General features: G+C 44.0%; 1 protein-coding gene across 3 annotated transcripts in view; it reads left to right on the forward strand.

Moving 5' to 3' along the window:
• The window catches only part of LOC119456248 (uncharacterized), a 104,161-nt gene that overhangs the window by 22,056 nt on the left and 64,062 nt on the right, over positions 1-18,043 (forward strand). For all 3 annotated transcript variants that reach the window (XR_005193087.2, XM_037717898.2, XM_037717896.2), the window contains exon 4: positions 4,436-4,647. Coding sequence is in view for 2 of the 3 variants with exons in the window: in XM_037717898.2 (XP_037573826.1) it covers positions 4,436-4,647 (212 nt within the window). In the remaining variant the exon portion in view is untranslated. The remainder of the gene's footprint in view (positions 1-4,435; positions 4,648-18,043) is intronic.

Consider the following 18,043-nt stretch of genomic DNA (forward strand, 5'->3'; position numbering starts at 1 on the left):
TCATTAACTAGAATTGTGCTATCTACCACAGGCAACCTTTAAACATTTTTTAAAGTGTTTGCTGAAACACCTTGTATAGTCACCCATTGTCCTCCCACCATACACCCAGTACACCCACCATTCACCCAGCACGCACACCATTCACCCACCATCCAACCAGTACACCCATTATTCACCCATCATTTGCACAGGTCGCCCAGTATGTATTCCACCGTCCACCCAGTACACCCACCATTGTGACGAGTCACCCAGTAGGTATTCCACCGTCTACCCAGCATTTACCCAGCACCATCTATATCGCCCACCATCCACCCAGCATACCCACGATGAATTCCATCACGCCCAGCAGTTTATCCAGCATGCCCAGCACGTCTCCCGGCATGCCCAACATAAAACTAATGATGGGCAATGCTGGGATTTTCAATAGGGATGGACACACAAACTGAATCGCTCACGGCTATCACACACTTCACCGACCTGAAACCTAGATGCAATCGTCTCGTCAGACATGACCACTGCACCGCTTCGCAATAGTCAACACCTCGTCGGTACGCTTCTCATCTCGCCTGACACGAGATAACTGGCTCAAAAAGCGAACGGATCTAAGAAAAGCAAAATCCAAGATCTTCTTCAATGAAAATCTGACTGCGCAAAACAAAAAGCTATTTTGGCAGATAAGGTGTAAAGCCCGCGAAATGAATTATCAGTTTTCTTGGATTAAAGATGGTAAGATGTTTGTGCAACGAAGCTCACATCATCGCATTGTTAGAATAAGAACAGCCGAGGATCTGGAAGGGGTGCGATAGCTCATAATGTCATCCAATTGTTTTTTTTTTGTTTTTTTTTGTCAAACCTAGCTCATGGCTTCGTTCTCGCGGTTGCATGGCTACTATGATGCTACTTCTTTTCAGCAACTGAAAGCTACGAGGGACGTAAAGCAGCTATCCTTGCTAAATTTAAACGCGCGAAGTTTAAGACACAAACAAGAGTCCGTAGGCCTGTTTTTGGATACACTCGATCACAATTTCGACATTTTAACATTCACAGAAACCTGGTTTTCTGATGATTGCCCTGATGTACATTTCTCTGGATACAATTGTAATACGATATCGCGAAGAAACAGAAGGGGAGGTGGTCTGGCTATTTATGTCAAAAATCAACTCTATTGTGAAACAAACTCAGAATACTCAAAAATTGATCCTCACTATGAATGTCTAATGATTAAATGCATGGGCACAATTGTTGTCCTTGTGTACAGACCCCCTTCTGGTTCTGTTACAGCGTGTTTAATTTATCTTGAAAGTGTTCTAGAGTACTGTTGTCAGTCTGGACTACCTGCGATCTTTTGTGGTGACTTCAACATCGACTTATTATCACCAACGGGAAATAAGCAAAATCTCAGTGATATTTTCTGTTCTTTTGGATATCAAAATGTAATTAACATACCGACAAGAATTACGGATGCCTCTGAAACCTTACTAGATCTGTGTTTTACCAACTATCATCCACGTGAGTGCGATGCAGGGGTACTGATAGCTGATTTAAGTGATCACTTGCCCTTTTTTCTTTTTTTCACGCCCTACTTGACCAGACATAGCCAAAGTACACAAAATACATCCGTCACGTGCAGAATAATATCTACGGACAAAATTGAAATTTTTAAACGCTTAGAAGCAGGTACTAACTGGAACCCTGTAATGGAAATAAAAGACCCCGTGGCTTCATATGGCCTCTTTTTACGTATTATCAAAGACCTTTATGACATTGCATTTCCTATGGTAACAGTTAGAAAACACCAGAAATCCAGGAAGCCGTGGATAAATTCAGGCCTTTTGAGGAGAATAAAAGAGCGTGACAAGCTATTCAGTTTATTTATCAAAACAAAAAACTTAGACACCTTAGCTAAATATAAAAAATAAGGAATAAATTAGGCTCAGATATTAAGCATGCACGTGCCGCATATTATGAAAATATGTTTGCTAACGTAGCCAATGACTCGAAAAAAGTATGGAAAAGGGTAGGTGATCTCATGCTTAAAGATGACAAATCGGTTATATCGGAGCTTATGATAGAAGATGAACCATGCTCGGGTGCACTGCTTGCCAATAAGTTCAATGAGCATTTCCTGAAAGCTGGCGTTTCGACGACCTGTGTTGACGAAAATAGCAGCTATACTTCGTACATCACTGACAATGTTGTGTCCTCAGTTTTTTTTGTTCCCCACAACTGAATCCGAAATATACACACTATTGCAAAAATTAAAAAATAACTGCGCATGCGGCGTAGATGAATTAAAGCCCCAGCCTATTAAAGCAGTTGCCCACTTTATAAGTCAGCCACTATCGCATATATGTAACATAATTCTCAGTTCTGGTATTTTCCCTGATGATTTAAAAGTCGCCAGGGTATCGGTTATTTTTAAGGGTGGTAATAAAAATGATTTTAATAATTATAGGCCAATCTCATTATTGCCTATATTCTCTAAAGTTTTTGAGCAGGTGATAAAATTACGACTTTCTAACTATTTACTGCAGGAAAAGGTGATCACAAAGCAACAATATGGTTTCCAAAAGAACAAATCTACTGAAACGGCCTTACTAGACATTAAAGAAAAAATACTTGACAATTTTGAACATAAACTACTCACTCTAGGGGTCTTTCTCGACTTCAAGAAGGCTTTTGATTCAGTTAAGCACCATATCTTATTACTGAAACTGCCTAAATACGGAATTAGGGGAATGGCTTTAGAACTAATAAAAAGTTATTTAACTAATCGTCAGCAATATACTAGGATTAGTGACGCTAAATCCAACATGGGTAAAATCACATGTGGTGTTCCACAAGGGTCAATCCTAGGCCCTTTGCTTTTTTTGATTTATGTTAACGACATTCCTAACATACCACTTATACCCTACATAGTTCTATACGCCGATGACACCAATGTATTCTTCTCTGGTAACGGGCTCAATATTCTTGAACAACAAGCAAATCTTTGGTTGAGACATCTATCTGACTGGTTAAAAAATAATAGACTAGAACTAAACACTAAAAAAAAAACGAAATATGTTTTATTCCGCCCACGTAATAAGGCTATCACGAGAGAAGCTAACATAACTTTTGAGGGGCAAGAAATTGAACGCGTCACAGCACATAAATTTCTCGGGGTACTTTTTCAAGACCACTTAGACTGGCTCTTGCACACCAATTACGTCCGCTCCACCATATCAAGATCTACGGGTATTATTTGTAAATTACGACAGCTGCTTCCACAATGGTTAAAAAAACAACTATATTACACAATAGTTCACTCGCACATCCACTACTGCCTTCTTGTGTGGGGGAGTACGACTAAATCAAACACGGATAAAATTCATGTCTTGCAAAAGAAAGCTATACGACTAATCGAAGGAGTACCACACAGATTTCATACGGCGCCTCTTTTCAAAAAACATGAAATACTAACCATTACAAACGTCATGAAAAAAAAGTTGGCGATGGTCATTTACAATCAAGTAAAATCTAATCCTACAGGTTTTTTTTCAGAGGTGTCTTGCGAAAAACCACTGCCACAACCTACGTCATAAAATTTATAGGAAAGAAAAAAACACGCACAAATTACGGAACCGAGAAACTGAGCTATCACATTCCGCATTTTTTAAACCAACATCCTTCTCTAGCTACGCTGATTGAGGAGATCGGTTCATACCGTGCTTTTAAAAGCAAGGTACATTCATATTTATTATCAATACAAACATAAACCTCGTTCACGTTTTATGTTGTCAAAAGTATTTGCTGTTGTTTTTTCTCTCACATTGTGTCATCTGGAAGTCGTTAAAACCAATTCATTCGATGTCCTATTTTTGGTTTCACTTGTATCCCTTCTGGTGCCTTAAATATGAAAATTATTGTTTACGTACAAAAGCGTTACTGTACTGAACTGCTTCTTCTTCTGTCCTATGACCATTTTTTTTCTCTGAACTGTAATAGCTATTGCCAAACTGTAACTCTGTGCATTGTGTCTTTTTGGGGGTGAATTTGGGTTCTCGGGGGGCAGGCGCCCTGTCAGGCTTTTAGCCTTTTCGCCGGTCCCCTAGGCAACTGCATATGTGTGTACATATACATATATGTATTGTTGGTTGCCTGAAATAAACTTCAACTTCAACTTCAACCAAACAACATGTGGACGTGGGCGATATGTTAGGAAGCAACGCTACTTCTTTTCCATCGGATCCGATCCTTACAAGCAGTATTTATATAGATCGCGTTCGCGGAGAGACGAACGAGTTCCGCCCAGCGCACCACAAATGAGTGGCAGGAACACCTTTCGCGCTCGCGGGCGCGTCAACAGCCGTGGTCGGTACCACGGTCACTCTCTACCGGTGGCCATTACTGCGTCGCCGGACCGTGAACGCTGCGTGTGGTGTACACCGTGCAGGTGCTGCTGTGGCTCGCAATAAGTGCAGCGGAGGAGTAGCGGCGAGCTCGGGCATCGGCTGCTGCTGCTCGGGTGCATCGGCCTGCAGCAACTCCCGGTCGTCCCGGGCCGCCGCCAACAGCAGCAAGAGGCACTCGTGCGGCGACCGCGTCCGACAGCTGGAGAACGACGTGTGGCAGGCCGAGCGGGAACTACTGCTCATCAAGGAAAAGGTGCGTGATATTCGCTAATGCACGGGGCGTTCACACACACACCGCCGCCCTCGAAGTGGTCGCTGATGTGTTAACGAACGTGTGATTATTTACCGCCGTGGCTGTTTATAAAGGTCACTACCTGTCATTTCGATTGGTGTCTCTTCCTTGCTGTGGGAAGGGCACTGCCATCAGACTGTCATACGTTGACATCGTATATAGGTACCACGCCTATAAAATGTGCTAACGTCCTTTCCTCTGACATCATGGGAGTGATAGCATAGAAGTGTAAAGTATTTTCTACGAATTCAAGGACCCACCTGTTTAATTGTTTGTAATGTTAATATTGTGTCGGCGGCTTAAATTCGAAAGAAATGAAGAAATATTGTACAGTGGTGTTCCTTGCGAGGACGAAATGACATTGTCAAAAGAAAAAGACGTCGCAAATTAAGTAAACCTAATAAAATTACGGTTGGCATTGTAAAGTACCGATCTCTGCCGCCATGTTTTTTAATGGCTGCTTATAACGTCAATTGATATAGGCCCATCCACACGTAGATCTCCGCTTTCCTATGTTGCAACTAATCCCTCATAGCCATCTTCCACAGTTAAAGTTGTTAAGGGTTTTTTCTCCGACATTTTGTTGCATCTGTACATAGTTAGTGTCCTCTCCACCGTGTCTTCAATGAAAAATCACAATGTATGTCGTGAATCGCTATCATCTGACGTACAAGACACGTGCTCTTCGTCTGATCCTCGGGATATACGCTTGGAGTGCACCAATAGTAAGTAGCATCAAAGGTACTTCCCGTAAAATATACCTCATGGACACTTTAGAGAACTTTCTAAAGCTTTAATGATGACCGCGTAGTATGGAGGTGGCACGTTACACAGATGGCGGGAAATTCAAATGTTGCTCACCAAGGCGAACTAATAAACATCCAGATTTTTCACGATGACATAACAAAGGGAACAACATGGAATGTGAAGCTTATCCTGCTCGTCACACAATGTAAGAAATCGAAATGAAGCGCTGAGTGTTTGATGAACATTCCACGGCACCACGGTGTGTAATAAACAAGAAGGAAGAAAGAAAAACCGAAAAAAAAAACGAGCATGAAGTACTCTGAATCCTAATGGCAACCAGTTGGTGGTTTATGCTTCATGCCTTCACAGATGGCACCACCAGTAGGACTGCGCTTCACATCGACTGCACCGAGAACACAATAATTGCTTCACAACATTTCACAAAATATATGCGCAGCAATCGGTGTAGTTGCAATGCTCTGAGGATATATATTTCTTCTTTATATTCACATATCATATTTTTTAGGGGCGAAGCGCCTTAGGGCCGAGCCTTGTCCCTCGTCGTCCGTTGTCCGTCCGTAGATCTAGTTTGCATGGAGACCGCTAGGGGCGCTGCCGTGCACAAGGGATATATAAGCGCCGTATATACTGTACACATGTAAAGGGATTCACGGTTACCCGAATGATCCCCCGGTGCTTCGCCCACTCATCATCATTCACTTTGGGGATATGCGGTGACCTTTTTTTCTTCGGAAACATCTTACAGGGATTGAACGTTCAATTAGAAAAAAATATTTGAGGTTTATTAGTAAATTACACTCCTACAATATAAAAAAAAACGAAACAGAAACAGCCACTATTACCTTAAGAGGTGGTTTCGTAAGCCAGAAAAGACGCAATAGCGGAACACAGGCGTCGACACCGTCTTGAACTTCCCCCACCAGCTTGCCGTTACGTCATGGATTTTGGCAGCGTCTACTTGGCGCCTAATTTCATGTGGGCAAAGATATACTTCGCATTGTCATTTAGAAAAGCCAAACACAGGACTTAGCAGGTTTCGAGAACTTTACTGTTCCACAAGTGTGCCATAGAAAAAAAGTACTTAGAAATCCATGACGTGGTTAGGCTGATGTACAGGTGCTCGGGTTTCGGCACGAAATTCCAAACATGGAAGGTTGTCCTTCATTTCTTTTTTCTTCTAGTAATGAACCTATTTAGCCGAAATTATCGAAAATAGAGTTTTTAAAGATTGCTTCATCATTCTAAACTGATTTAGTGTTTTTCTTTAGTGTCCCTTTAAGGTTAGGGCATTGCTATAGTATAGAAGCTCAGGCTTTAAAACGTTGAGCTAAGGTACTTACGTGTTATAATTAACTGGTGCAGAAGTGCAAACGAGAAACAGCTTCGTCCTGCGAAGGGAAGCCTTCAAATTCGGTCCGTTATACCATAGATTCCCACATTTCGCATTTCGTACGTGATTTGGAAGTTAGAACGGGTTTTGGACACACACACACACACACACACACACACACACACACACACACACACACACACACACACACACACACACACACACACACACACACACACACACACACACACACACACACACACACACACACACACACACACACACACACACACACACAAAGAGCGCATGCTTAGGTTGTAGGGCTATGTGTGCAAATCTACTTGCTCCTAACATTTATGAATTATGGTCCCTGTGATTAGTTATTCGTCAGAAACGGCGCTTTCCCTAGGAAACAGCACCTGGTTGCAGCTCGCGGTCACTTGGGGCGCTGATTGTTGATGCCCCTATATACTCGTCCGATGAGAGGTCTTGAGTTCTGTGCCTGCAGATAGGTATAAATAATGGAGAGTGAGGTCGAAGGGTCCTTCGTATTAAAAAAAAAAACATATAGCGAAAAAAAAAGAGAAAGAAGAAACGAATGCGATAACCCCGCTGAACAGGAAGGCTATAAATTTTGCTTACAATCAAGTAGGTGACGAAGAACATTTTTCCGCGATCAGGATCCTTCTGAAGAGCGCTCTCTTTTTTCTTCCCCACGCTATGCTGCTATACTAGAGTTCGTGTAATGCGGATACAGCCAGGAAAAAAAAAAAAAAACGATTCCACCTCCACGCACCAATCCCGCGCAAAGATAGCGAAGAGGAAAGAGCTACCGTTAGCACTTTCCACATCTCCGGGCGCAAGCTCTTACCCCGCGAAGCTTACGAGGGCCCGCTCGTTTTATTTCTTCATTATTTTTTGCACTGCTCCGCACTTTTAATCCTTATCGCACGAACGGGACTTGCTAAAACTGCAACGTTGTATGCAACACATTTGTCGCGCGTGATTTCCCCGTGCGATAAAATACCACACGCCACGACCGTATGCAGAGTAAGCCCTCCCCCCCTGCCATCGCTATGCCAAGGCAGCTGATTTCGCGCGGCCTTAATATACGCCTTTCGAACGAGAATGGTGTAGGCATAGGAGAGCGCGAAAACCGATGCGGTCTTCCAAGCAGCGCTGGAAGGGTTAAAGTGCGCGTGCGGATATACCGGAAGCGGGAACAGGCGCTCCGAAGAGGCAATAAAGAAGACCGAGTCGTGATTTCTAGCAAGGAATGTCGTGTCGCCCATTAAAGTGCCTACGAGGAAACTTAGGGCGGCCGGCTATAGGCGGAGGCGCTCCAGATAGGAAGGGTGTCCCACGAAAATTAAATCCCCTCCGGGCTGCATGCTCCGTGACGTCGGCTATCTTAACGGTGCGTTTGTGTGCTTTTCTGAAGATGCACTAGCTACATCGTCACACATTTGTGTCCAGATAGAGGTATTCAACAGATATTACAACAGATATGCGCCGTGATCGAGTTTGGGAAACGAAGGCACACACTGTGTCGCGGGCAGAGGTCGACATGGTATACATATACATGTATATATAGGATGTCCCACTTAACTTGTGCTGGTGGATGCTCCATGAATGTTCTACTACGCATGTATACGGCTCTCTTGCGATGCAGCCTTCCTATGCTACAGAGCACTTACCGAACCAACATAAAAGCGTTCACTAGTAATCGCCTTTAGGGTGCGCCTAGGCCTACCGAAAAACACAAGTGTAGGAACTTGCAGAAAGCAGGCGCCAATCAGTTCCAGTGCTTCTGCTGCAGGAGTTTCTTAGAGTCCATAGGCACTTTGCGGCCAGAGTTCTGGGTGATTCGTTCGCTTCAGCCAGCTGTTGAGAGGTGCGAAGATTGCTCCTGGCGAATTATCAATGCCATTCTGTGCCGAATGAGCCTCCGTGAAAATTTCCTTCGTGGTCAATTGTCACGTCAGTGCCTGGGCTCCTGAGCAACAAGAGAAATGCTCTCTGGGCAGCGCTGACATACGAGTATTTCTTCCTAGAGCATATTAACGCCAGCTAAAGGTCTCCCCGTCATATTTACACTGACGGCTCCGTTACACTATATATATCACCTGCTACTGGTGTGTGGATTCCGTCTGCAAGTGTTACCATCCCTGCCACTCTCAGTCACCGCACTTCAGATAAAGCCACTGAACAGCTGTACTGCGGGCAGCTTTTGTTCTCATGGTAGAACGAAGAGCTTAGTCTTGGGTCATCTTCTCCGATTCTAGAGCGATCATGCAGTCCCTGAAGTCAACACGTATGCTGGATAAACTCGTCACTCACGTCGGATGCCTATGCATCAAAAAGCCTGCGAACTGCATCACAGGGTTGTGCTGCAGTGGTTACCAGGCCACTGCGGTATACAAGGCAACGTCCTGGCTGCATGTGCTGCCAAAGCTTCACATGACACTTAGTGAGAAATGGTGCAGATACCTGTCTCGAGAAAAGACGCGGTCACACTGGTACACGCACAAGCTTGGCGTCTGCAGCGATCGGAGAGATACAAGCTATCACGGACCCCTATATAAAATCGATCAATCTTGTGACTTTTATATGCCGCGAGGCCTCAATAGGCAACACCAAACATGCCTTCAGCGCATCAGGCACAACGTGGCCTGCACGGACTACTTCAAGTGCAAAATTCAACTTACGGACTCGCCAATGTGTTCTGTGTGTAGCGACCCTGGATCGTGACAAGTAGCGACTTCTGCCGCTATTTGTCGGAGAGATGGTCTTTAAAGGCTGCAGTATACTTGCGACGGGACCTAATCTTGAAACTGCGGCACATTTTCGGCCCGTGGCAAAGCACCACCTGCGTGTTTCACGCCACGAAAGCGTTGCTGTTGTTGTTATGTTCTTGCGGGCACACGCCTTAACAAAACTTTGTAAATATATTAATCGTGTTCACGCATTATGTGAAGCCATCGGGCAAAAAAAAAAAAAAAAAGGATGTTTCGCATCCATCCACCATGGCTCTGAGTGGCGCTGGCTAACACTCCCAGGGTTTGATCTAATAAACATAAATACCCACTTTACTGGACGGATTGATAGCTGTCACCGTATCACAGCTGGTAGTACAACACACTAGTAACGCGGAGGTTGCGGGTTCGGCTCCCACCGGCGGCAAGTTATCTTTTCGTCCACATTCATTTCCCTTGTCTTCGTCATTTTCGACATTTTAATTTCGACCACAGCTAACTTCCTCGGTGCTTTCCTTGGCTTCGTTTTCTGTTGGCTTCGTATGGTCATGATTAACAAAACATCGGATCCCTCAGTTTCCCCTCTTTCTCATGTATATATATATCTTGGATTATTGTCAGTGCCCTTCGCGGCCGACGTAGTCCCACTGAGCTTCTGCTTCTTTTCAAACTCCTTCACGGTAACCTCACCTGCACCGAACTCCTCAGTTTTATCATGTTTCGTATTCCACGCAAGATCACCAGAGAACACAGACCTTTCCATGTTCCCGCCTGTCACCACCAACACTCAACCGTCTTGAGAATACAGAGTCTTTATGCCGCTTATTTTCATGATCTTGATATTTTCATAACTTTCTGTCATTGTTCTTTCCCGAGCTTTGCTTTGTTGTGTCATAGTTTCACAACATTGTTCAACTGCCCTTCTTCTTTTTCTTTTGTATCCACCTTGCTTCCTTGCTGTATGTACACTCTTCTTTTCAACATTGTTACTTTTGTGCATTGTTTTTTTTTTCTTTTTTACTTATATTCCCATGCTGTCTTTTGTTTTAATGTATGCGTGCGCCAGCACTCAGACCTCGGGGTTGTTCCTGGGCACGGTAAATAAATGATCGATTATTATTATTATTATTATTATTATTATTATTATTATTATTATTATTAGTAGTAGTAGTAGTATTAGTAGTAGTAGTAGTAGTAGTAGTAGTAGTAGTAGTAGTAGTAGTAGTAGTAGTAGTAGTAGTACAAAATGAGAAGCCTTGGGAGGATTCCTCCACCGAAAGGACGTCCGCCCTGCGGGGAGTGCCCGCACGCCCCGCGGAGAGCCGTCTGTTTACTTCGCATTCCGACAGATGGCGTCAGTGCCCAAACGTCGCTAAACGCTGCGCACCAGGTAGGCGCAAGCGGCCGATCCGCTTGAGACTACTTCGCTGTTGCGTCCGGAACATATGTTATAATATGCGGCGCAAGCATGGAACTTGCCGCAGCATTTGTAAGTACAGTAAACACTCAATAGAACTCATCACTTTATTTTTTTTATGTAGTCCCGATGGAGGCATTGAGTTCATTTTATACCGGATTATTCGAACTCCACTTAGTACGAAGTGCGAAGCAAGATATTAGCTCATTCGCCATTACACCAATTTACTCTAAACGCCTTAATCGCTTTGTTTAATGAAATTGATGTTGGATTTATGTTATAACAATTAGCATGTCCTTGTGTGAATTTTTAAAAATTGATGTTGTATTATTTGGGGGACTTGATTAATTGACTTGTGTTTAATTGCAGAAACAGTAGAAAGTGCCGGTTTGGCGCTGATTCTTTAAAATACTTTTTCTACACTCAAAGTTGAACCGCCTTTGGGAAATGTGCTTTATTGCCGGACCGTTTTTCATTTCCTGTTATATATTATGAGGAGCCACTTTATTCTGGCTGAGCTCGAGATATAGCGACGAAGAAGACAAGACGCGTGTTACAGATGAGGAAGATGAAAGTAACAGTCGCATATGGCACTCACAATATATGTATATCGTATATACTATATAGTATATGTCACATTGAAGAAGACAAGTCCACTTGTCGAAACGGTTGGCTCCTGCTCTCACCTTGTTCTCGCTTTGCTAATAGTATATAGTATGTAGTATATAGTATATAGTATACGAGTATACCTGGTGTTTCTATGAAGGCTGTCAGTAATTTTTAGAAATCGCCTGTGGCAGCTAACACAATTCTTGTCCTTCAGCTGGTCAACTCGAAGAGGCGTACAGTACTTGCACGAGAAATTGATACGCATAATCTTAAAATAATAACAAAAAATCACTAATTACATTTTAACTAATAACCTTACGTCAAACTGTAATTTACAAATTGTAGCTCGTGAGACTGCAAGGTGTATCCACTTGAAAATGATTGTGTGGATGACATCAATTTCGAGAAATCCACCATCAAACTTGCTGTAAAGATACACTGTAGTTCCAATTACTTTATCAAAACGCCGTTTTAAGCATTGTAGTATAAAAGTAACTAGACTACCAATGTATTTCTTCGCAAAATTCGAAAAATAATATATCGCGAAACTGGTGTCATCCGGAGAATTCGTTCCAAGTGGATCTGCCTTGCGAACTCCCAGGCTACAATTTGTAATTTGCAATATGTGCTGTAAGGGGATTAGTTAAAAACTTGAGCAGGGAGTTTTTGCGGATTTGTCGATTATGCATTTCGATTTCTCGTCCAAATAAAGTCCGCCTGTGTGGGTCCAGCTCAAGGATAATAATTCGGCTATCTGCCACGGATTATGTTTTTAAATTCCAATATATACAGGGTGTTTCAGCGAACACTTTCAAAATTTATTTAAGGTTGCCTGTGGCAGATGGCCCAATTCTAGTTAATGAGCTGGCCCACTCGAAGAGGCGGACATTATTTGCACAAAAAATTGAAATGCATAATCGACTAATTAACAAAAAATCACTAATTAAGTTTTTAACTAATAACCTGATGGCCCATATTGCAATTTACAAATTGTAGCCGTGGAGTTCGCGAGGCGGATCCACTTGGAATTAATTCTGAGGATGACACCAGTTTCAAGATATTAATCTCTTCACTTTGCGGAGAAATGCATTGGCGTTCCAGTTAATTTTGTGCTTCAATGCATAAAGCGACGTTTTGCTAAGAAACTAACTGGAACGCCAATGCATTTCTCCGCTAATATATCGAAACTGGTGTCATCCGGAGAATTCGTTCCAAGTGGATCTGGCCTGCGAACTCTACGGCTTCAATTTGTAAATTGCAACATGGGCAATCAGCTAATTAGTTAAGAACTTAATTAGTAAATTTTCATTAATTATTCGTTTTTGCATTTCAATTTCTTGTGCAAATTATGTCTGCCTCTTCGAGTACACCAGCTCATGAACTAGAATTGTGCTATCTGCCACAGGAAACTTTTAAGAATTTCTGAAAGTGTTCGATGAAACACCCTGTATATATATATATATATATATATATATATATATATATATATATATATATATATATATATATATATTGCCAGGGGTTTATTAGAATCGGAGCAGCGCAGCGGCGACAGTTCAGGACGAAGACGCGATCCAAACCTTTAAGTATCTAGTCATTCAAGAGGCGCTCGTCATGCAAATGATATTGTTTCGTTGTGAGTGATGTGAATGCGGGTTCAAGAAAATGGGAAGGGGTGGGGGGCATAATTTTTCCTGCGCCCTCGCTCAGCGTTTTCCGTAGTTTTGTCGTCGAGTTACCCTCTGCTATTAGTACCGAGTGCCTCTTTGCAACCCTCCTTACCCTTCAGTTACCACTGAGGCCCGTAGGCCTTTTTTTATTTTTTTTCGCGTAAGCGCAGCTGGCGCTCGGTATTGTTTGCGTAAGCCTTCGCTTCTGGAGGGCGATTAATATTAGCAGTTATTTTGGTTTCCTACAGGTGTACTACTGTTTGTTGTAATGACGCCAGTGGGACTTCGTTGACCGTGACTACGTTGACCGTGCAGCGTTCTCTCTCTCTCTATCTTTCTAATCTGCTTTCCTCTGCTCTGTGCGCCTTTTGGGTCTTGAGATACAAGCAGCCTTCGTAATGTTTTCTAACGTCTGGTACTTTTCCTCTTGCACCGACGCCAGTGGCAACGTAACGCCTCCCTTGCGTGAACGCCGTTTCCGTTCACGCCGTAGTTAACGCACTGCCCTTCCCGGCTAGCTCGTGTAATCACACGGTTCTCGCGGCCTCCACTCGAGAGCCGAGCCGGCCGAGGTTTTAAGTTTTTCGTGCCTCCTTTCCTGCCAGCGCCTTCCACGTGACCGAGCGTTGAGGGTGGAGCGCGACCTCTGAGTCACCGCTGTTTTCGGTCCTCTGCGACAGCCACGGCGCAACTCTTGCCTGACTTTTCCGCCTGGCTCGAGGACTAAACCAGCGAAAAAAACAGCTTCCTTCTCAACCCACTGCGTACATCCTTGCCGGAAAAATACGGTGTTTGCAAACAAAAGGTACAATGCGACAATAGCCGATCTTGAGGATCTAGAGATAAGAGACAGAAAAAAAAAAAGAAAGGCACGGCATGACACACGCGTAAACTGTGAATTTACTTCAATCTAGATGTCCGCTTTTTGCACAAGAAAATATTACTTCCGTTACGCACAATGCCTCATGACTTCAAGTGTTCCCGAGAATGGGAAGAATACGAACTTATTGATTCATAAAAAGCGAGACGGTTAGGAATTCAAAAATGTAGGCCCATCAGCTTGCTTTTCGATCGGTATTGTGCAGAACATTGACTAGGGTAATTTCAAATAGAATCTGAACAACATCTGACTTAAACCAATCTAGAGAATAGGGTAGCTCTAGAAAGGAATATTCAACAATATCTAACATCCACGCAATCAATCAGGTAATTGAGAAGTCTGGGAAATATAGTAAAGCTCTACATAATATGGTTTTCATAGACTACAAAAAGGCGTTCAATTCAATAGAGATATCAGCATTCAAGGAGGCATTAAGTATGGTCATAGAGTAGAGGGAGCATACATTGATATCTAAGACAATATCTACAGAGATTCGACATTTACCGTACTTTTTCACAAGAAAAGCGGGAAATTATCAATTATAAGAGGTGTCATGCATGGAGACGCAACCTCTCCTGTGATGTTCACTCTATGCTCGAAAGAAATATGCAAGCTGTTTGAGAAAAATTAGGTGTGAGGTTAAACGGAGAATATATTAGTCACCTGCCGTTTACAGATAACATTGTCCTGATCAGCAACAATCCAAATTGCTTTCAAAAAAAAATCACCACCAAAGAACTTTGTACAGATGCTTAACCAGCGAAGCTGAAACGTGCGGCCCCAGTGTTTATGACTGGGTTAATCCCGATGGTTCATTGAAATATTTCTCAATTTTTGGTTACGTCTTTGTGTTTCTTAATTAGGTTACACACACGTTCGGCTGCGACGGAGAGAACGACGTCACTGACGGTATATGCCCACAGTCCGCCGTTGTCGTTTGCGTTCGATATCTCCAGTTTGCTCGGCGGCGTAATTAGTAGCATTCGCCCGCTATGGCCGCTTGCGATTCTCGGAAATTAAATTGCTTCAAAATTAAATCTTTCCATCACGTAAGACAATGAATGGCTCATACCCCCTCAAGCAATGGCTCATACCCCCGTAAACGCGACCTCCCCATTACGACGACAGAAGAGAAGTGAAATTCTACACCGGAATGATGAGTGGCAACGGAGCCAGCTGTGGAAGAAGATGACGACGACGAACGCGGGAGCAGTGGCACGAGCGCGTGCCGAGCACGAGCACGAGCGCAACCCGAGAGGCGCCAACGAGCCAGCTGCGGAAGAAGACGACGATGCTCGAGCCAATGCTGATGATTATAGTTTTCTGTACACAGGCGACGGACAGACGCTTTTTCGTCCGGCCCCGCTTTAATTCTTTCTCCTTAGGACCTAAATTAAGTTCGTACTCACTCACTTTCGCCTAGCCATATAGTCGCCTGTCCACAGAAAACTATCATCATCAGCATTGGCTCGAGCGTCGTCTTCTTCCGCAGCTGGCTCGTTGGCGCCTCTCGGGTTGCGCTCGTGCTCGCGCTCGGCACGCGTTCGTGCCGCTGCTCCCGCGTTCGTCATTGTCGTCGTCTTCCACAGCTGGCTCCGTTTCCGCTGATCATTCCAGCGTAAGATTTCACTTCTCTTCTGTCGTCGTAATGAAGAGGCCGCGTTTACGGGGCTATGAGCCATTGCTTACGGGGGTATGAGCCATTCATTGTCTTACGTAACGAAGAGATTTAATTTTGAAGCAGTTTAATTTCGAACAATCGCAAGCAGCAATGGCGGGCGAATACTGCTAACCACGGCGCCGAGCAAACTCGAGACATCGAACGCAAGCGACAACGGCGGAATGCCGGCATGCCGTCAGTGAAGTCGTTCTCTCTGTCACAGCCGAACGTGTAACCTCATTAAGAAACACAAAGATGTAACCAATAATTTAGAAATACTTTAATGAACCGTCGGGTTTAACCCAGTCATCAACACTGGGGCGGCACGGTTCAGCATCGCTGGTTAACCATCTGTACGGAGTGCTTGGGCGGTGCTTATTCGTTTCGCTTAGCCATATAAAGCTTCGCTTTAATAACCCCTAGCGTCGCAAATTATGGAATGTCGATAAATGTGCGAAAATAACAAAATCTTATTCCAACGCGTTCCACACTACATTAAAAGATAGTTAGGGTCAGAATAAATGGAATAAAAGGTTATAGAAGGAGACAAGGAATAAAAAATAGAAAGAAAAAAATGCACGCACTTAACGTGATGTAATTTTCAGACTCTTTAACCCAGCACAGTGTAGCTAGTAGGTACTTACACTGGCTCAACTCCTTGTCTTTTCATCTCTTTTTTCTCCTCCTCCTCAGGGTTAGGATGATCTTTCGGACATCTTTAGTGAGTCATTGTAATTACTAAGTAATTAAATCTCGATTTCATGTAGAATCCGTTAAGCTGTGTTTGCTCGCAAAAATACTTCAATCACCTGATCAGGGCACATGGACAAGTTCATTTTTGACTGCGAGTAGCTATGGAAAGGAAAAACTATCCATTCACCATTTCTGACGGAACTCGGCACGTGGAACATACCGTCAACCACGGTAATGCTTTTAGGAAAATAGTCGTGCGCAGCGTTACTCTGTCCACACAATCGAAAGGAAACGACATTGAGGATGCAGGCGGTTCACTTCACCGTAGCTTAATGTCCGTGTTTTGTTTTGTTTTCCTTACCGCTGAACAGAAACAACAAAAACAAGTTGTGTACACAAATCACCGACCGTGAATTAAGGGGGATGTGATTGAAGACGTTAACCAGCAAAGTCTAACACTAAATTTTGAAGAATGATATGCAAATTATTAATATTCAACAGCGCAGTGTCACAAGCACTGTGCGACAATTTCCTCCCGTATGCCTTTGTTGCCGATGTCTTCGTGAGCAGCGCGCTTGGAGGTTGATGTCCCGGTCTTTCTTCATAGTACGAATTCCGCTATAGCGTAGACCGTAAAACGTAGATTGTTTGCACGTTTGTCGTGCCCACAATGAATGCAGACTTCCGCATTTTTTGTTGGCAGCTCCGAGCTCTGCACACAGAAAAAGGCGGAACGCGAGCTCAAATGCTTTCAAGACCAAGCTCCTTTCTGACGAGGGCACGAGAGATGTGCCCCATGTGGCGGTGTTACAAAGAGGACTCCGTCCACGGAGCGGGACCTTTTCGGCGGTGTCGGAACAGCAAGTGTAACGCGTCTCATCAGCGTCAGGACGTCGGCGACGGCGGTGACTAAGCGAGTGAGGGAGTGAGTGAAACAGAACAGCCGTCACCGCCGCTCGCGATGTCGTCGGGCGGACACGGGACATTACCTCGGGCTTCCCCCCCAAAATAAGTCGCTCGCGCTCGGCTCAATCGAGAAGCGGCCACCGCAGCACGTGATCCTGCCTCCGCAAGAGGGCAACGTCCTAAACTCAGTGCTTTTGAGCATGCAAGCCGGCGCCGTTTCTCTGTCCTTTTCTCGGCTGTTTTGGAAGCGCTCGAGACCAGAATACGACGTCCGCGGTTAGGAGACTATAGACTCTCAAGTCTGCCACTGTGCGCGCTTGATGGTTTATGGATATTTGCGAGGAAAAGAAAACATTGGAGATGGGTGTTTGTGCTTCTGTTTGTGCTTGAAATTGTACCTATGGGGAAAAGTCGAAAGGAAAAGCCCTCGACTGTCGTGCCCCAGCCGCACTGTCTGAGGCTCTCCGTCTTTGTCACACGCCACCGACACGTGCGCTCAAAAGTTTCTTGCAGCAAGAGATTTTAGAAAACAAAAGAACAAGTTAACCGAGACACCTGTCAACAGATCCTCTGTGGCGAGTGATCTAGTGTGCAGTTGTAACTGTCTCGGGTGATAAGTTTCTGGAACAAGTGGAAGGGAGTGTATATATATACGTGAAAACAGCGTG

Source organism: Dermacentor silvarum, chromosome 6, assembly GCF_013339745.2.
Source record: "Dermacentor silvarum isolate Dsil-2018 chromosome 6, BIME_Dsil_1.4, whole genome shotgun sequence".
NCBI lineage: Eukaryota > Metazoa > Arthropoda > Arachnida > Ixodida > Ixodidae > Dermacentor > Dermacentor silvarum.